The 18,234-nt window shown below is 48.4% G+C and overlaps 8 protein-coding genes and 2 non-coding genes across 10 annotated transcripts; 6 read left to right on the forward strand and 4 right to left on the reverse strand.

Annotated features, from left to right (window-relative positions):
* Window positions 1-1,803: 1,803 nt before the first annotated feature.
* Window positions 1,804-2,628, forward strand: L228DRAFT_271498 (hypothetical protein; the record flags this gene model as incomplete). The annotated part of the gene is made up of 2 exons (XM_018335540.1): window positions 1,804-2,516; window positions 2,571-2,628. The coding sequence occupies 2 exons, from the start codon at window positions 1,804-1,806 to the stop codon at window positions 2,626-2,628; spliced, it is 771 nt and encodes a 256-aa protein (XP_018184808.1).
* A 721-nt stretch (window positions 2,629-3,349) lies between these two features.
* Window positions 3,350-4,542, reverse strand: L228DRAFT_264005 (hypothetical protein). The gene is made up of 2 exons (XM_018334539.1): window positions 4,241-4,542; window positions 3,350-4,177 (listed from the first exon to the last, which is right to left on the reverse strand). The coding sequence occupies exons 1-2, from the start codon at window positions 4,445-4,447 to the stop codon at window positions 3,644-3,646; spliced, it is 741 nt and encodes a 246-aa protein (XP_018184809.1). The 5' UTR covers window positions 4,448-4,542; the 3' UTR covers window positions 3,350-3,643.
* Window positions 4,543-4,694: 152 nt separating this feature from the next.
* L228DRAFT_251369 (heat shock protein 70) lies at window positions 4,695-7,283 on the forward strand. Its single transcript, XM_018333543.1, has 5 exons — window positions 4,695-4,900; window positions 4,995-5,031; window positions 5,081-5,207; window positions 5,338-6,109; window positions 6,178-7,283. The coding sequence occupies exons 1-5, from the start codon at window positions 4,805-4,807 to the stop codon at window positions 6,880-6,882; spliced, it is 1,737 nt and encodes a 578-aa protein (XP_018184810.1). The 5' UTR covers window positions 4,695-4,804; the 3' UTR covers window positions 6,883-7,283.
* On the reverse strand, window positions 7,066-8,999 carry L228DRAFT_286106 (hypothetical protein). Its single transcript, XM_018336416.1, has 2 exons — window positions 8,774-8,999; window positions 7,066-8,727 (listed from the first exon to the last, which is right to left on the reverse strand). The coding sequence occupies exon 2, from the start codon at window positions 8,557-8,559 to the stop codon at window positions 7,483-7,485; it is 1,077 nt and encodes a 358-aa protein (XP_018184811.1). The 5' UTR covers window positions 8,560-8,727; window positions 8,774-8,999; the 3' UTR covers window positions 7,066-7,482.
* A 1,549-nt stretch (window positions 9,000-10,548) lies between these two features.
* On the forward strand, window positions 10,549-11,758 carry L228DRAFT_251373 (hypothetical protein). Its single transcript, XM_018333544.1, has one exon. It carries the CDS (start codon window positions 11,039-11,041, stop codon window positions 11,468-11,470), a length of 432 nt encoding a protein of 143 aa, XP_018184812.1. The 5' UTR covers window positions 10,549-11,038; the 3' UTR covers window positions 11,471-11,758.
* A 790-nt stretch (window positions 11,759-12,548) lies between these two features.
* On the forward strand, window positions 12,549-12,923 carry L228DRAFT_215257 (hypothetical protein; the record flags this gene model as incomplete). The annotated part of the gene is made up of 2 exons (XM_018330071.1): window positions 12,549-12,611; window positions 12,741-12,923. Coding segments are annotated over 2 exons (246 nt in total), but the record flags the coding sequence as incomplete, so codon positions are not given.
* A 1,463-nt stretch (window positions 12,924-14,386) lies between these two features.
* On the reverse strand, window positions 14,387-14,488 carry L228DRAFT_t138. Its single transcript has one exon. It is a non-coding gene; the product is annotated as a tRNA-Val (tRNA).
* Window positions 14,489-14,804: 316 nt separating this feature from the next.
* Window positions 14,805-17,193, reverse strand: L228DRAFT_251375 (hypothetical protein). The gene is made up of 3 exons (XM_018333545.1): window positions 17,168-17,193; window positions 16,252-17,086; window positions 14,805-16,154 (listed from the first exon to the last, which is right to left on the reverse strand). The coding sequence occupies exons 2-3, from the start codon at window positions 16,782-16,784 to the stop codon at window positions 15,041-15,043; spliced, it is 1,647 nt and encodes a 548-aa protein (XP_018184814.1). The 5' UTR covers window positions 16,785-17,086; window positions 17,168-17,193; the 3' UTR covers window positions 14,805-15,040.
* Window positions 17,194-17,233: 40 nt separating this feature from the next.
* Window positions 17,234-17,621, forward strand: L228DRAFT_49592 (hypothetical protein). Its single transcript, XM_018336642.1, has one exon. It carries the CDS (start codon window positions 17,320-17,322, stop codon window positions 17,563-17,565), a length of 246 nt encoding a protein of 81 aa, XP_018184815.1. The 5' UTR covers window positions 17,234-17,319; the 3' UTR covers window positions 17,566-17,621.
* Window positions 17,622-17,905: 284 nt separating this feature from the next.
* L228DRAFT_t136 lies at window positions 17,906-18,013 on the forward strand. Its single transcript has one exon. It is a non-coding gene; the product is annotated as a tRNA-Ile (tRNA).
* The last annotated feature ends 221 nt before the right edge of the window (window positions 18,014-18,234 follow it).

Below are 18,234 nucleotides of genomic sequence, written 5' to 3' on the forward strand. Positions count from 1 at the left end.
TTTGAAATGAATTCGCTCTGACCGCAGAGTAACGTTACTACTACTATTACACTCCTACGTTATCGTTTGGCTACTGATCTTATCATCCGTCTAATGGCTCTTCACCCCTCTCCTAGAGCCTCATCTTTTCCCTGCGGCGTTCCCCTGTACGATACTTGAGTACAAACTCCGTCCCACCATGAGTTCATGCACCGTTTCATCGTGCTGGCCCTGGATCTCTCGCGTCATTCTTGTCCGGGGCCCTCGCCTTCGTCACTACCTCAGTACGTGACGAACGAACTTCAAGACAGCCAATTTTACTACCTCGGAGAATATAACGTGACCTTCGACATTCACTTTCTTTTCGAGCTTCAAAATCTAGCTGCGTCTCTAGCTTGGCCGAGGTTCTACTTTCTGTGTATATTCTACAACTGCGTCGTCAGGGCTTCTCGCGCTTGGGGTTTTGACCTGACACTCGTAACTATGACTACCGTTGTCCTCTTCTCCCATTTTGGATAATTTGATCAAAGCATAAACAAATTAAATTCTTGAATCTTTCCATCTCGCGTGTCGTGTCTCTTCTTCCACTTCGACTACTGCCTCTTACCTTCTTCCATTATTATCATCATCAACACCATCGTCCTCCTGCCGTGGTGATCGTTGATGCAATTCATCACCGAGAGGCTTCACGTCCTGCGTCACCGTCCTACTTCACTGCATCTCATTCCTCTCCGTCTACAAGGTTGTCGTCTTGATTAGACCTCTCGCTGTCTGGTCACTACGATAAATCATTAACCTTCAGGCCTCGTCAAGGCGCTCAGGCGTCCCCTTCACCAGAAGCTTCAACCAATCACACACTCTCCCGTCCAAAGGCTCCACAGGTTCTCCTTCCATTGAGCCCAAGTAGCTATACGTGCAACTACTTGTCGGATAGATTGTCCAGACCCCCTCCGCTCAGTCTGCAGGTACGCAATACCGAAGATACGCGTTGGGACATATGGCGTAGAGTGTTACACGCTTCTGGGACAGAGCCGAGCGACTTGGAAGTGGCGTGATAGCTTGTTGAGTTGGGATCTCGGTCTTTCAATTCATCTACAAACATCGAGGCGGACAATTGTCGTTTGAGCCTTTGTTGTTGATCGTTGCGGATCTCGGTATTTCGTTCCAAGGCTTTAGGGCTGTCATAGCGTGGCGGCAACTCTCGGTAGTTTTGTGGTTCGTTGACGATATCATTGCACGCTGCTTATATTTGTTGCAATTCCGCATTGCTTCGAGTCTCAATATTGCGTGAGGTTAGTAAATCGAGTCCAATTGAGCCTGCTCACTCTCGTTTGGTCGTGTTTTGATCTGGACTAATCTCTGAATTCAGTGACAGGTGTCAATTCCCACTCAAGCTTCGGGATCCTTTTTTTTTCTTATCGCCGTCGAACCTCTGAAATTTTCGCGATATATTCTCCTCGATTTTCTCATTTCTGTCGCCGAATCTTGAACATCCGGAACGGCTTCAATTGCTATCTAAAGGAAAACAACTGCCGAGACAACAATATCGATTATTGAATTCCGTATTCGACTCTCGTCTTTGTGGAAGAGATAACGAGTACTGGAAGGCTTTCATCTTCTCAAATATTGCGATTTGCTTGTTCGTAACCGAATGGGTCAAACCGCGTCCAGTAACGTTCAGGACAGATTGGTCCGAATCCAACAGGAATTGCGAGAAATGAATGCAAGAGTAGAGAATCTCAATAATAGGTGAGCAGAGACTGCAAAATCGAAAGAGGCTTCTCCTATTCCTATCTGACCACTGTAAGCAGACTTGAAAGCAAGATGCCGTTCCCTTTTCTGAAGCTCCCTGCGGAGTTGAGGAATGAAATTTACCACTATCATCTGCTCGCCTCCGAAAAGATCAAACCGACCCTGCCGGACGACACTTCGTTTGTTCGGACCCATTTGGCGCGCTGCCCCTTGAACAGCCACATGGTTCGTGGCCGGATCAAATGCACAGATTGCTTCAGCGGCAACGAAGAGATTATCCGCATCCCGCCTTCTTCCCTGTCCCTGTTGCTTGTCAACAAACAAATATACAACGAGGCCTTATCCATCTTCTACCACGAGAACCATTTCGTCTTTGCCAATACTGGTGAACTTGGCAATTTTCTCAAAGCCATTGGTCCGAAGCGCCGCAAGTTCATTAGCAAACTGACGTTTGGATTTGGCTGGGGTGCTCACCAGGCCTTTAAACTCCTCGCGGAAAGCCTCTTCCTAAAGGAACTGCACATCAACATGGACTTGAACCAGCGACATTTGGGGGTGCACCATAAGTATTTCGTCCCGTCGATGATGAGGCTTGCCACCGGAATGCCTGCGCTCAGCAAATTGAGAGGTCTAGAGATTGTCGAGCTCACGGGACAGGATAAGACCGCTCGCGGAATAGTCGACGTCAATGATGAAGGTGCGGTTGGCCCTTGGCTCAAGGAGCAGTTGTTGCAGCCTCGGGAAGAGAAGCGGACCAGAAGATCGCGCGCTCGGAAATCGGCCTTGTGAGGGAACACATGGAACCGAGGCGGGGCTGAGATGGGATTGAGTGGCCAAAGACCTCGTCAGCATGAGTTTGCAGAGATTGAGGTTTTCTCGACATATCTTGACGCATAGTGGTGTGGTTGATGGGCGTTGTGCTGCGTTATGCTTTTCATTGATGAGGATGAGATATGAGACATTTGAGGGAGAGAAAATCTTCTTTGCATTTGAGCCGGGGGGGAATCTGAGCAGTTTTTTCGCGGTCAAGTTTGCAAGCCGGCTTGCATCGTTTTATGAAGACATGAATTTGAAATTATCTTTTGCTCTTCAGCGGGCGTTCACTGACGACTGTTAATTACTCTTTATTGTCTTTCGTCAATTCCCAATTCACATCAAATGCTTACATCCCTGGGTACTTTTTTTTTCTTTCATGGTTTCACATTTCTGTTCATATTCACACACGTTCTAGCCCAGATTGTTCTCTCAACTTCACTCTGAATTTTCTTTTGTCTTTCTTTCTTTCTTTCTTTCTTTCTTTCTTTCTTTTGTCTGTGTGTTTGTTTCCTCTGTTCCTCTACTACCCGCCACCACCACTTTCCGTCACTCTTGCTTTTTTCCTGCCCTTGTCTTGTTTTTCCAAATCTACCTGGCTTGAGGTCCGTTTGCTTAGGCACTGTGTGCTAGCTCTGCATCACATTTACGTATCTCGCATTACTCTAGTTGTCCAGGTAAATAGATTTACGTATCTCGCATTACTCTGGTTGTCCAGAGCATCACATTTACGTATCTCGCATGACTCTGATTGTCCAGAGCATCAATAGATTTAGTTGAACCATCAATTGAAGAGTTACTTATTCGGCCATTCACGTTGACATATCAATCCATATCTATCTCTATTCATCTCGACATGTGCTGTACTGTCAAAATCCATTCAGTGTCTTTGACTCTAGACGATTCTATTCCCAAAAACAACTCATCCCGTTATCCCGAAGAGTAAATCTTTTTTTCAGATACTCAAACACCAGAACGCCATTCCATGCATTTCCTTTTTGTCCACCTTCCATCTCACCCCTTCCCTTCCCTGCCTCCTTTCTTTTCCTCTTCTCCCATCCCATTCTCTTATCCCGCTCCCTTCCTCGCCATAACAAACCTACAGCCCCTTGACCAGGTTCTTCACCAACTTGACCTGCTCATCCACACCCAACCCCCTGCGATCCGTCTCCTGAATCGCCCTTCCGACCGCCAACGTCCCCCTGACCGACTCGCTATCCACCCACACTTTGCCGTTCCTGCCCACCGCAATCTCAAACGGTATCCGCTCCGCCAGCTCCTCCAGCACCACGACCCTCCCTTGCTCGCGCGGCCGGGGCATCATCAGCCGCCGCGCCATCGAGAGCGAAATGTCAAACACCATGCCGCCCTTTAATTCGCCCAGGCCCTCGGACTTGCCCGTGCTCGGGTGCACGCATTCGATCTCGGGATCCATGTGTTTGTTGGCGAGTGAGACGCGGGCGTACACGACCGCTCCCGGCGCAAGGATGGGGCGTGTCTTTTTGGTGGCCCCTTCGAAGGACAGCTGGGGCAGTTGTGCCAATGAGGAGAAGGGGGATAAAGTGCAGTGGTAGAAGTCCATGCTGCTGTGGTGCACGGTGGCGATGACGAGGTCGGATGCGGCGGGGATGTACTGTAGGAGTTCCATTAGTTTTAATTTTCCATTGCTTCACAAAGGAGCTTGGGATCATCTTACCCTTCCACCGGGATTTTCTACCCAGATCGCATTCTTCCGCGCATCGGTACACAAGTTTCCTGCAACAACGGGCGTGATTGTGTCGGGTGGGATATGTGCGAGTCCAGGGCCCAGCTTGAGCGGAGCTGCAGAGGAACCGGTTGATGGTGTGGGCAGGAGAGAGGAGGGTATGTCTTCCCCCGGAAGAACGAATGTCGTGGTTGTCATTGTACGGGATAGTGTTTTCTGGATCGTAGAGTAGATGTCCAGGGTGTAGAAAGGTGTGTAGGTAATTATCGGTCCATTGGAGTTGAGGAGATATTTGCAGCCCTATAGCTACTATACACAGGGTGCAATACAGTTGACGTTGATCGACGGTTAAAGTGTGGACAGAAAATAGTCGGCAGTCGGCGCTAAGAAATTTTTTGGGACGAAGAGAGAAAAGTGCAGCGCTCAGGCAAAACCAATTGCGCAATAAAGACAAACGAAGAGACTTGCACGGAAAACGATTACAATAGTTTTTACGACTTGTACAGAACTCAATACTTTCCCATTTTTTGATACAACCTAGTCATATATTTCATAATGAGTGCGGAAGAAGTTGCGGCGTCGACGCCTGAGCGTCATGCCATTGGTATTTCCTTTGGCAACTCCCACAGTTCAATCGCCAACACTGGTGCTGTATGTCTGAATATCTGAGTCCGACCATTGGTTGAAGAGGGGGATAGAATCCTCGGTATAGGGGAGAAAAAGACTGGGCTGACGATTGACACAGGATGGCAAGCCTGAAGTCATTGCCAACGAAGAAGGAGGTTCGTTGCGTTGGCCTAAAAGTAAAAGAGATATATGCTGATTGTGCAGACCGTCAAATTCCTTCGATATTATCTTACGTCTCCGGCGAAGAATTCCACGGTACCCAGGCCAAGGCTCAGCTCGTCCGCAACCCCAAGAACACTGTTGCCTACTTTAGAGATTTCCTCGGAAAGGAGTACGTTACCCCTTGACGTTGTTGATGCCAATGAAGGATATGATACGGAAGATGAAGATACAGAGACAGGAGGAGAATATCCAAGTTTGGGAGTTCTAGAAGTGATTGGCTGACTGTTTTTTCACTGCAGCTTCAAGCAGGTCGACCCTACTTCTGCCCACGCCTCTGCTCACCCCCAGCAACACGAGTCTACCGTTGCCTTCTCCATCCACGACTCCGAGTCCGAGACCCCCAACACTGTCACCGTCTCTGAGATTACCACTCGCCACATCCGCCGCCTTGCCTCCTCTGCCTCCGAGTACTTGGGCTACAAGGTCAACGCTGCCGTCGTGACCGTCCCCACCGACTTTTCCGACAAGCAGCGCGCTGCGCTCACCGAGGCCGCCAAGGCTGCTGGCGTCGACGTTCTCCAGTTCATCCACGAGCCCGTTGCCGCTGTCCTCGCCTACGATGCCCGTCCCGAGGCCAAGGTCTCTGACAAGATTGTCGTCGTTGCTGACCTCGGCGGCACCCGCTCCGACGTTGCCGTCATTGCCTCAAGAGGCGGTCTCTACACCATCCTTGCCACTGCTCACGACCCCGAGCTTGGCGGCTCCAAGCTGGACCAGGTCCTTATTGACCACTTTGCCAAGGAGTTCGTCAAGAAGCACAAGACCGACCCCCGTGAGAACGCCCGCAGCCTGGCCAAGCTCAAGCTTGAGTCTGAGGCCACCAAGAAGGCTCTCAGCTTGGGCACCACTGCCACCTTGAGCGTCGAGTCTCTGGCCGAAGGCATCGACTTTTCCGCGACCATTAACCGCACCCGTTACGAGCTGCTCTCCAGCAAGGTCTTTGGCGAGTTCCGAAGACTCATCGAGACTGCCGTCTCCAAGGCCCAGCTCGACCTCCTCGACATTGACGAGGTATGCCAATTTTGCTCTCTTTTGTTGTGTACTCTCCATCGTCCTTTTGCTAACATGATAATCAAAAGGTCATCCTGTCCGGCGGTAGCTCGCACACTCCCAAGATTGCCAGCGTCGTCGGCGCTGCATTCCCCGAGACCACCACCGTGCTCGCCCCCTCCACCTCCACCTCCGCCATCAACCCGTCTGAGCTCGCCGTCCGCGGCGCATCCATCCAGGCCAGCCTGATCGAGGGCTTCGAGCACGAGGACATTGAGCAGTCCACGCACCCCGTGGTCACCGTGGCCCCGCACCTCAACCGCGCCATTGGCGCCCTCGTCATCTCCGCCGAGGAGCACCACGGCATCTTCCGCCCCTTGCTCGAGCCCGAGACCGCCGTGCCCGCCCGCCGCACCGCCCAGTTCGCCACCCCCAAGGAGGGCGGCGACGTGCTGATCAAGATTGTCGAGGCCGCGCGCGAGATCCACTCGCGCAAGCCCGAGCCCAAGCCCAAGGCCGACGAGAAGAAGGATGATGATGATGAAGAGGACGACGTCTCCGACTTCACCGACAGCGAAGACGAAGAGGAAGAAATCCGCGAAAAGAAGTGGAAGGTCCACACCGTCCTCGCAGAGGCCGCTATCAAGGCGACCAAGAAGGGATCCAAGGTCGAAGTCGTCATCAACGTCGGCAGTGATCTCGGTATCCAGATCACCGCCCGTGAAGTCGGTGCCCAGGGCGGCGTCCGTGGATCGGTCGAGAAGCCTGCTACTGCTGTCAATGGTAGTGCTTAGATTATGATATAGGGATATAGCCAGTGCTGGTTGTGCTGGTTAGGGGCTGTTTATGAATCATAGTATCTATTATTTTTCTTAGTCATTTATTCTACTACTATCACCAGGAAGCATTGCGGGCTTGGTTCCTTTTTTCCTTTCTTTTCCTTGTTTTTGTCACGTGGTTGAGCCTTTGTCGGGGTTCTAAAAAAGAAGGTTGCTGTTGCTGTTACTTAAAGATAGAATTGCTTTCACTACAAACGATATATTTTACAGTACGACATAGTTCAGCTTGTAAGTTGGTGGTAGTGTTCTGAGTCTGTTGCATGCAATGAGCTGTACTAGTATAAGTATTCTAAGGACGGCTAGTGAGAGTCCATTCAAAAGGAGTATATATGACGATGCTAAACGTGGGTACAAGAATGTGTATACATGTTGATAAATCCAAACAGAGTAAATACTATATAAAGAGTGAATGACATGACTGATTTGCTGTGTGTCATGATACAAAAGCGTTCAAAATAAAAGGCCAAAAAGTTCCAAGGTCATGGCTATGCTGAGCAAACAGCGTACACCTTACATATACGCGGTCTCAAAGTCGTCTATATATATCGACGGAGTCTATTCAGCCACTTTGCGTTTTTTAGAGGCCCTTTCTGGCAGCTCATCTGACGCAGAAGGCTGAGAGTCTTCATCACTTGGCGCTGGTTGGGTTTGTTCCAGGGTGAAGTCAGGCGGCAGTTCGTCGATGACGGATCGGAGTTTGTCGAGGAGATTAAGTGATTCGTTATAAACCTCGATAGTGAAGCCGTATGCTGTCCATTTCTCCTTGCCATCGAGGTCTTGAATGTCGAAACTGCGGATTAGATGGCGGTGAATTGTGAATTGGGACTCGTTGATAATAGGATAGTAGCCGTATAGCATCACTGCTCGGTCATCGTGGGAAACAGAAAAGGTCAGAATTTCCCGGTTTAGTTCGTTTTCTCTCTTGGCCAATTTGAATAATTCAACGATGCCTCTGACCGCAAGCGTCATGCTGTGCGCATTTTGGCGATCTGCAAGGCCAAGTCCTGCAGTACCACATTTGGCTTCGCTGGTGAGGAACGGGAAGCACATGTAGTAGGTTGCCATGAAATGGGACTGGTACAATGGATGACCCAATGCAGGTTTGAGCTTTTTCAGTTGCTCAGGTGTAAAGGCGGTCTCCCTAAATCCAACGGCATAATCAGGTTGTGGGCGAGGATTTGTCACCTGAATGGAATTACTCCAACCCTCGTCGACACTCTCGACCAAAACCTCGAAACGTGTGTCGCTGAACGTAGCGAGGGCATCCGCAGAGGGAACAAGCAGTCGAGCTATATCTTGTACTATTCTAGCTTCATTTTTGCCTTGCAGTCTTTGACAGGCTTCTTCGAAAGTCTCGTCACTAAATATGGTACGCGTTGGAGGCATATGCTTCGTCTCAAGGAGTTTGTTGCAGAGATTTTCACTTTTCTCCGAGATCCGAAGCGCATGCTCGATCATGTAGAACCCGGCGTGTACCTGAAGCCACTCTTCGTAGTTCGCATCCCGGTAGGCGATGCTCTTCGCTTCGCTTGGTCTTCGTCCATCTTGATTGTTAGGCACGGCATGGCCAGATTTCAATCTTTTACGGCCCCGAGAGGGAGTTATGATCTTTCTAGTAAATAAATGCGACATGCCGTTTGCTGTACCAGAAACCAAAAGTTGCTCCTTTGAAATGATAATGATGTTTTGCACCAGATGAGCCTGTCTAGGCTCCGTGGTATGTTCCGCTCGATAGCCATTTTCAAGGTGATAGCTGCTTTTTCGTAGTTCTTAAGGCGTATATTTTACCATGTCTTGAGGCTGCTTTTGGTCAGCAAGCGCTTGAAGATCGGCAGTCGAAACTTACCCTTGCTATTTATTGTCTCTTCTGTTTCTACTGGAGCTCGCTGCCTCACCTGGGCGCTTAGATCTGTTCGGCGGCGAGCCATAGCAAACTATTGGAATCGAAGTCATCAATATATAAAACAAACGATGAATAATGCCGGCAATTTTATGGACGAGATTGTTGTATCGAATGCTGACGATGTTGGAGGTGGGTTGGTTGAAAAGGGCGGGATTACCCGGACCGGATGAGTTCAACCCATGATTGAAATTAGTTCACAACAAGAAGAGACCTCATTTCGCTATACCTCTCATTGCAAGATGATTGTCGCCGGTCTGAATGGTCTTATTTACCAGCAGATTGAAATTTCTCAAGATGATAGTCAGTCATTCATTTTGACTTCTTCTGATACCCGTAAGATTCACTACGCGCGAAGATGTTGGATTCGCATACATATGATCAATACGATGAAGAAATATTATCTCTAGGACTACCACGAACACAGAGTCCTTCTGTCAGCGAGTTCAACTCAGGAATGATATATCTCTTCATTGATGTCTTTCAGATGGGCGCTTGCGAATGGGCGAAACAGACAGTAGTCGGATAGCTGTCAAAAAGGGAGCTAAAGCCCCACAGAGAAACGATAGCCGCCGCCAGTCACTCACTAAACTTTAATTGGTGGATCTGGCCCTCGATTCATCTGGGAGTCAATCATTTTGGATTCATTCAAACTAATTAACATTGACTGTTGCTCCTTCATACCAGGAATAGCAATGTATATAATACACTTGACCGGTCGTTGCTAGCTGTGAATTCCCTCCCTATTCGCATAAAGAAAGGTACACTGACTTGGGTGCCGCACAGGGTTTATTCGCGAAATTACACGGAACTTGGGCTGCAGCACATCTCATCTCCCTTTGTCATTCTATTGGTCAATGCTCCATGCGAGGTATGCTCTTTTGCATACACTTTGGAAACGTCCATTTTATTTCTTTGTGCTGCCCTAAAGTATTCCCTGTGTACTGATTTGGTCATTTCCCCGCTCCGCACGCACTACCATCATGGAATCGATAGGGATCTACAATCAGTAATGTGGATTTTGTACTAGATTTTAGTCTTGTTATTATATGCCCCCCATGCCCCGAGCAACACCATGGTTTTCGGGTCGCATCTCGGGTCGCATCGCATCGCATTGACGGCACTGGCTCATGGCATAATGCGCATCTTTCCGATGCAGTAACTGGTTGGTCTTTGGCCTCTTTGCTGAATCTTGGCCTTGGCTTTTCAGCTTCAGCGTCAGTGCCCATTACCAGTGTCGTCCGTGTCCCATAATTCGCTGTTCCACGAGGTTTTAGTTTGCGCGCATTGACAGCAACGCGACTTTCTGAAATTGGACTTCAATATTCGTCGCCCATCTTCATCATTATGCGTGGAGAAAGCTGACCAGAGGTGAGTGAGGGAATGTCTGGCGACTGAGTAAATTGTCTTGTTTTTGATGTTTTTGTCGTGGTAAATGGTTCCTGGTTGTTCTCGTCCACTCTGGCTGTTTTGCAAACACTTTATGGCGCATTGGTTGGTCGGACTGATGCCCCTGAGTCTCAGAATGGAGACCCTGGCGTCTTCCGCAGATGAGAGGACCTGGCCCTGAAAAGCGCAAGACATACGCCCTCAATGGCTGTGTGGGCTCACGCGACTGTTCATCATCATGCATGGTCGCTTGGTCTACATGGTTTCAAATGGCTCGTTCTTGGGAACAGGGGCGTTTTGTATATTGCGCTTCATGATTTGCCATGTGCCCCTTTGATCAGCCCTCTCATCTACCGGGAATATGGAATCCCAATCGTGTAGAGGCGCTGGGGTGACCTATATATTGAGGCGCTTAGACCCATGACATGTCGCGTTTCTGTTTTTTGTTTTCTTTTTCTCTTTTTTGCATATTTGCGTGTCATCTCAGTCACTCTTTGTCCAGGGCCAGACGCTCATCTCTACAGGTCAATCACACTCATTTCTGCTTGAACAAGCTGTGCTTGTGCTTGCGCCTGTCTTTTCCGACCTATTCTCACTCAGTCATTCGTTCTGATACCACCATCAACTGTCTTCGGACCTCGTCGCCATATCCGGCTCTGCAAGAACTGAAGAAGAGACGAATATCACACTCTTTTATCACACTATATTCTTCAGGAACTTTTACCGTCAAACAATTACGGGCTTCCCTTGATATCCTTCACTTTTCTCTGGAGGAAACACGATACACCGGCTCAAGGAGATTATCCATCATACACGGTCACGATGCGGCTTCTCTATTCTCTCTGTTTGCTTCTGCTTCCACTCCTTGCTCTGGCGCAGGACGAAAATACGACTGTTACTACTACTGAACTCTCGACGTCTACTACTACAATTACGCGGACCCTCAGCTTGCTCTTCAAGTATCCAGAGATTACAGAGCCTGCCAAAAAAATCGTGGCTGTGAACGAAACTACCACCTTGCCATTGGCGACCGATACTGATTCTCTCGTACAAGCCACGGGATCAGCATTAAAGTCTTCGGCTTCTGCTTCGCTGCACACGATTACCACCAAGGGAACCAGTTCATCCTCAACCAGCGAAGCATCTGCTTCGGCCACTCAAGCAGCACATCAAGGTGCTAGTTCTCATGTGGATTGTCCTACTATGGCGCTTCTAGTCATCTCTCTAGCTATGTTTACCGCCATTATGTCTTGATTATAGTGGCAATATTCCAAAATTTTACACTTTAATTCTTTCCCCCCTTCCCCTCTTCCCTGTGCCTGTTTTGGAGTTGTACGATGGCGAAGAGCGATTGGAGTTTGTTCGCAATGCAGCGAAGATGTGGCGAAATTATTGTGTAATCAGGCCATGATTTACGCTCGTTGAATGCTTTTGGTTGGCTTTTTTGTCTTTGGTTTCTTTGTTTATCACTTTCTACTTGGGGGCGCGAAATTTGGAGTTGGTGGAGGGTTGGAGTCACGGGAGGAAGCGGTCTGCCCGATACCCCAGATTTTGTACGAGTAGGGGAAATATGCTTAATTTATTTTTTTCCTTCTTGCAAAAGGTCTATTGACTTCCATTGAGCATGTGAAAAACCGTAAAGGATGCGCATGTAGAATGTGCCAGACACTGCTCGACTGAATTACTCGATAAAGTATTCTCATTGGTCGGCTAGCATATCCATCACGACCGGATGGGAAAAAAACTGAACCACGACGTCTCCTATAAGAAACCGAGCAGGGGATCTCTCAAGAGAATTCAATTTCAATCATAATTCATATATTATTTGCGCAATTGGCGTCCTTACTATTCGAGCCTTGAGACGTGAATTGAAAGCGTTGCGCAACAGAAGAGAAAAATTTCGCCAAAAAGTAGGCCCTAGCCCTTAGCGCACGGAAAGCTCCCACGAGCCCCAACCGAGTTCTCCATCACGAAACGAGACTGTCGATTATCCCGTAATCGCCACCGACGGACATCGACTGCGATCCGCTCTTTTTCATCGGAACAACCAGAATCATCCACTGTTTCAATTTGAATCCGACGTCTAAGTCAGATCCTTCAAGATGGTAAGGATTATTTGATTTTACCCATGCCGAATTGCTCTCGAACGATGCCCCGACGAACACGAAGCACACGACATTTGAAGCCCCCGAGATAGCCGCCTAGACGACGAGACGCAATTTTTCACAATGGCATCATCACGCCAGCCACCATCTACCCATCGCATACGATTCGAAAATTTGTTATATTAGTTGGCAGCCAGATTGCTGACTCTGTTGGTTTTGATAAATAGGTTCTCGCGGTCGATCTTTTGAACCCCAGCCCTCAGCACGAGGCGCGCAAGCACAAGCTTAAGGTGCGTTGGAGATAAGCTCCTTGTCCCTCACCAGCACGACAAACCCATCTATATTCGATCATATCACACTCGACAATATGCTATCGATAGGAATCCCAACTAACGGTTCGATTTTCAATGACATTATAGACCCTTGTGCCCCAGCCCCGGTCCTTCTTCATGGACGTCAAGTGCCCCGGCTGCTTCACCATCACCACCGTCTTCTCGCACGCCCAGACCGTCGTCATCTGCGGTGGCTGCTCCACCGTCCTTTGCCAGCCCACTGGTGGCAAGGCCCGTTTGACCGAGGGCTGCTCTTTCCGGAGAAAGTAAACGATTCGTCCAACATTTCATGTCAAAAGTCTTTCTCTCATATGGGCATGCACGCGTGATGGAAACATGGATGGGTTGATTTGAAGGTTTCCGAGGATGGAGAATCGTTAGTGTCTGGGGTTTTGCAAGTTGGAGGGAAACTGTATCATTTCGTTAACGACACCTTTTCAAACTCCGGGAGGGGAAATTTAATGGATGGAAAGAAGATTTTCTTGTTTTTCTTTTAGATTCATTGTCTTTTCCCTCTCGTTGTTTTTTCTCTTTCTTTACTCTTCGACATACACCTACTACAGCTACACCTTCTACTTCACCCTTTTCTTCTAACGATGATCCGCCGGATAGAAGATGGAAGTCTTCCTTTCGAAAGACAATGGAAACCGATGATACTCAGACAACGAACAAAAGCTATGGGTGTATTGGGAGTTCCGGATATCTTGCATCGGATCACACACAAAGCCTTACTATTCGACTCCATGGTGTTTTTTCCTTTCGTGAAAGAAGCGTACAAGCTTTTCTTTACGCGTCCTATGTGATTTTTACGACGGCTGGCATTCTGAAGCTACCTACCTACCTCCAATACTCTATTCGCCCTTGTCTACCTACTCTGTCTATTTCAACCCCATTCGCACCCCTTTAACTTTGCACACTCTTGACCTGTTATATTTTTGTCCGGATACGGGATTCTCGAAGGAGGATTGATAACAGCATCTGCATGAGCTCATCTCCCCATCATCTGTTGTGATCAGTGCGAGGAAAGCGGATGTGGCGTATCATGATGACGACTGAACGTGTCCTTGTCGCATGTTATCTTTGTACCTGTTTATCTTCGTCTTTGTGTTTTCTGTCGTCATTGTACCATGATAATTCGAAAATCCGTAAAAATTTCTTATCTCAATGCCCATGGTGCGCTTGACGCAAAATGCGAGCCCAAGTAGCCCCTCCCTGCCCGCCCATACGAGTTTTCAAACGTACACGCAATTCTACCATCCAGGTGTGCAGCACGCCATTGTCCCTCCGTAAAGGTAGTTCTCCACCTTGAGCAAAAAGTTAAATCTGCACTAAGCAATCCGTACTACGGAGTACACATTTATCGCACATTCAGACATTCTCAAAAAGTCAATTCCAACCTAGGTAGATACGTACAAACCCCAAAAATTTCCCCCTCTTTCCAATTCGCTTTAGAGTGAATGTCTCTCAAGTTACGCATGCCCACTTACCTATCTGGTCGCACCCCCCCTTCTTACGCTTAACAATGACATCAACCTGTCAACTACTGACACCATCGTCCTCATTGATACCGCTCACGTCGCTTGAAAATTAAAAAGCAAATAGAAAAAGTGAAAATGAAAAATTTCCCAAAAGTGAAATGTGTCAAAAGGGGAAAAATGAAGAACGAAAAGAGAAAAATAAGTAAAAAAAAAAATTATTCCTAATGAGGAAAGAAATAAGGGCAAAAAAGAAAGTGACCAAACCCGGACTCGAACCGGGGACCTTATCGGAATCCAAGCGTCCTGGAAAGGAGCGACTTGTTAACGATACGTGATAACCAACTACACCATCCGGCCTTTGTTGAGATAGCTACCATTACAGTAGCATAAGTAGAGTACGTCTTGTTGTACAGCACCCAGTTCCGGTTGCTCTGGATGGTCACAAGTTGAAGGGACAAGTCTTTCAAGGGTGGCCATGAGTGCTATAGGTCACGAAAATCTCTGGGTTTTTTTGCTGAGAAAAGCAAGCCGAAAGAAAGAAAAATAGGGGATAAAGAAAGAATGAATGAACGAATATATGAGGGAAAAAAGAATGTTTAAGATGGAATAGATATGATTGATTGATCTAATGATACGTATGATACCGAAAATAAAAATACTAATGATAAAAAATGCTGATACTAATGCTGATGATGATGATGACCGAAAAGATACCGATACAGATGATGACCGAAAAGGATACCAATACTGGTGATAATAATAACGATAATAATAACGATAATGATAGTGATGATGATAGTGATAAGGATAATGATACTGCGCAAGCACAGGAATATAGCAATGGCCATCTTTCCCAATTGGCCATTTTGCAGCATCATGTCCAAGTCACGTCCCCAATTCAGACCGCGTCTACTTGCCAGCTTTCTCCGTGCGGGGGGGGACACCAGGCCGACAAGCCCACGAGCAGCCTTTTCGGATCAAAGGCACGGCGCGAGCAATCGTTTTCGTCACTTCTTCTTCAACGGTCGCAGGAGGGATGCGCGGGACTCCAGGAGGTGGGGGGATGCAATCCCACCACTCGATCCACTCTGTTCGGGGCAAAAGGTACCATTTGCCGCAGACAGTGCACACGCGTTCATCCTCGGACTCTTTGATGCGCAAGGTCTCGCGAAGAGCGCGAGAAACGGATTCTGGAGTGTCCAAGGGTAGAAGCGCCGGCAGGTGCTCAAGTGCGTCGTTGCTGTGGCAGACGCGCAGAGCGGTCTCGAAGAGAGATGGTGCAGCAGAGACGGAAGAAGAAGTAAAGACTGAAGATGGCGGGCCAGGAGTGGCCACTCCCAAAGAAGATCCGGCCGAGGAGGATATGATAGGACAGGGAGGCGTGATGGTAGACGTGGGGTTGGTGTAAAGGGAGCCGTCAATGGCAAGGAGCTTGAGAGACGTGGAAATCAGGTGACGGGGTTCCCAGTCTTCGGGCTGATTAGACGAGGGATGCGATTGTGACGAAGGCTGCTGCTCCCCGGCAGGAACAGACTCACGCTTTTCGGCATCCTTGGCACGAGCATGGGCTCTGGCGCGCACAACTTCGGCCACAGCGTCCGCCGCAGAGAGAAGTCCCGTCTGCCCGGCTATCGGCTCTGCGGCGAGTTTGAGTAGCGGGTTCGAGCAGAGTAAGAGCCTCCTTAGTTTGCCGTCCTTGCCTAGCAGTTTGAGGATCTCATAGGGCAGGTAGCGCAAATCGTTTCCATCAAGGTGAAGCTCTTCGAGATTCGTAAGATTCGCAATCGCAGGATGCAGCTCTGAGAGGTAATTGTACCGAAGATTGAGAATTGTGAGATGCTCCAGCTGGAAGAGCGCGCTGGGCAAGGAGCGAAGCAGGTTGCTTTGTAGCTGCAGATCAATCGAAGGGATCATTGACTCGAACGAATCCGAGTCCAAGGAAGCGCTTTCGTACTGCGGCGTCTTGACGAGATGCTTGAGCTGGGAAATGGTCGAATTGGAAAGGAAATTAAGGCGTTGGCCTCTGATGTCGATATGAAAGCAATGACCCGGTCAATTCTGGGCACAACACACTGAAGAATTTTCTGACAGGAGTAGGGGTCAAAGGAAGTTATACATACGAGAGATCAACACGATCTACGCCCCCTTCCAAGCAACGTCCAATGATATTGTCCGCACGCGACTCAATTGCGATGCGCGGAGCGATCGACGCCGGGGAGTATGGATGAAATCTATTGTCGTGGGTCGAAATGGTCTGTATTTGTCTGCGTTGGCTAGCCAGGGAAAATATATCCAGCCCGCCTTGCGCAGAGGGTCGTCTCACTTCTCCATTGATACCCGTTGAGAGAGGCGACCTTCCATGAAGCTCTTCAAGCACATCATCTGCGCTGCCATCCGTGCCCTCGCTGCCCATAAAGACACCACTGTCAATGGTGCGCCGCAGCTTTCTGCGGGTTTTGTTTAGGCCCCACCATGCCCCGCGATACAGTCTCTTGCGATGACTTGAGACATAGTCGTCACAGGAGGCATCACGTAGATCATCGCTTGAGAAGACGGCGGGGTCACTTGAAGAACCCTCAAAGGCAGAGTCGGCCAAGCTGCTGTTATCGCCGCCGCCTGCAATGAGCGGCGGGAGCACAGGCTCTGACGCCATTGGGTGGTGGCGGAAGGGGAAGCGACGAGGCGCACGGATTGCACAGAATCAATGACTTCGTTCAATTGGAGGGCACAGACAGCCAAGGGGAAGGAAGGAATTGGGGGAAAGGGGACCCTGAGTTTTTTATTATTTATTTCGACGTTCGCGGGAAACAGACTAGAACTGATACGATAAGAAATGCCGCGCGGGGGAAAGAACGCGGAACGTGGCACTCGCGACGCGTGTTACGGTGGACCGTTTCAGCCACCTTGGGCCTTTTGGCTTTTCGTCTTCAGTCGTACTACCCAGCCGTATTGTCTGTGCTCGGTGTTAGCCTAATCTTGAGGATCACAGCACGGAGACGCGACAAATCATGGCTGTATGATGAGAATAGTACTTATTTTCTGGGAATTGAGCTTCTTTTTATTGATCTCGTTGATCAGAACCAAGGACAATCTTGGTCTTTTCGGCCTTTAATGGTTTAGTAAAGAAGAAAAAGGAAAACAATAGTGTTCTCGTCAACCGAGAATATTGCAAGTAGTATTTATATTCAATGAACTTGAGAAATTCAATAATATTCAAAAATTACGAGACCAGCGTGAGAACCTCGAGATCAATGGATAGATGCATATATTACAGGCATCTTCGATCAGAATTTCCAATAATATCATCAGGTAAGAAAATTTCTTCTTCTTTTTCTGATTTCTCTCTTTGGCCATTGACGCTCGGTGCCAGATTGATCACATTTTCATCCTGCCCACCAACGCGCTATCCTTGTATAGTATCTCATAGGACATAAAATGAAACCCATGACTGCAGAAAAACTCCGTTTGAACCAAGCAGAGAGGAGAACCTGACTGCAAGTGCATACAACTCACTTGATGCCTTAGCAGGGCGGATATCATAAAATACTAGATGTCAGGGAAGCCATGATAACAAACCCTGCTGTTGTGAGTCATTTTTTTCATGCAAAAACCCGTTAATAAACGCAAATGTATTCGCCAACTTTTGGGATCTGTGGCAAACTTTTGGAAATAATTAGAACAAAGCGTCATAGGAATGTCGTCCGGCATTTCTCGCTGTATGAAAAATGCAAGTTTCATATTGGGGGTTGGGCGTCTATCAAGCACCGGGTAATCGGTCGGTTAGCTCAGTTGGTTAGAGCGTGGTGCTAATACCTTGTTGGCTCCTTACTCAGTAAGGCAAAGTTAACGCCAAGGTCGCGGGTTCGACCCCCGTACTGACCATCACCGGTTTACAATTTTTTGCCCTTGTGACCGACTTGATCGACGCCGGCGTGGGTTGTGTTTCTTTTTTGTTCTGATAAAGACGAGGCGTCGTTTGTCGATGCTGCTATCCGGCGACGCGTCGGTGGAGGCAAAAATATCGAATCATGAAACAAGACGGAAGGGTGCAGACCGTGTTTGCTCAAATTTCAAAGCAAATAAGCTTGTTGAGGAAATAGAGA

This window comes from Xylona heveae, assembly GCF_001619985.1.
Source record: "Xylona heveae TC161 unplaced genomic scaffold L228scaffold_14, whole genome shotgun sequence".
NCBI lineage: Eukaryota > Fungi > Ascomycota > Xylonomycetes > Xylonales > Xylonaceae > Xylona > Xylona heveae.

Bases quoted from the DNA above. Each gene is read 5' to 3' on its own strand.
- L228DRAFT_264005 (XM_018334539.1), bottom strand. From the start codon at position 4,447: ATGACAACCACGACATTCGTTCTTCCGGGGGAAGACATACCCTCCTCT. The intron at 4,178-4,240 runs GTAAGATGATCC...GAACTCCTACAG, and splicing joins TAGAAAATCCCGGTGGAAGG to TACATCCCCGCCGCATCCGA.
- L228DRAFT_251373 (XM_018333544.1), top strand. From the start codon at position 11,039: ATGCGGCTTCTCTATTCTCTCTGTTTGCTTCTGCTTCCACTCCTTGCT.
- L228DRAFT_49592 (XM_018336642.1), top strand. From the start codon at position 17,320: ATGAACTTGAGAAATTCAATAATATTCAAAAATTACGAGACCAGCGTG.
- L228DRAFT_251369 (XM_018333543.1), top strand. From the start codon at position 4,805: ATGAGTGCGGAAGAAGTTGCGGCGTCGACGCCTGAGCGTCATGCCATT. The intron at 5,032-5,080 runs GTTCGTTGCGTT...CTGATTGTGCAG, and splicing joins CATTGCCAACGAAGAAGGAG to ACCGTCAAATTCCTTCGATA. The intron at 6,110-6,177 runs GTATGCCAATTT...GATAATCAAAAG, and splicing joins ACCTCCTCGACATTGACGAG to GTCATCCTGTCCGGCGGTAG.
- L228DRAFT_251375 (XM_018333545.1), bottom strand. From the start codon at position 16,784: ATGGCGTCAGAGCCTGTGCTCCCGCCGCTCATTGCAGGCGGCGGCGAT. The intron at 16,155-16,251 runs GTATGTATAACT...TATCGACATCAG, and splicing joins GTAGATCGTGTTGATCTCTC to AGGCCAACGCCTTAATTTCC.
- L228DRAFT_286106 (XM_018336416.1), bottom strand. From the start codon at position 8,559: ATGTCGCATTTATTTACTAGAAAGATCATAACTCCCTCTCGGGGCCGT.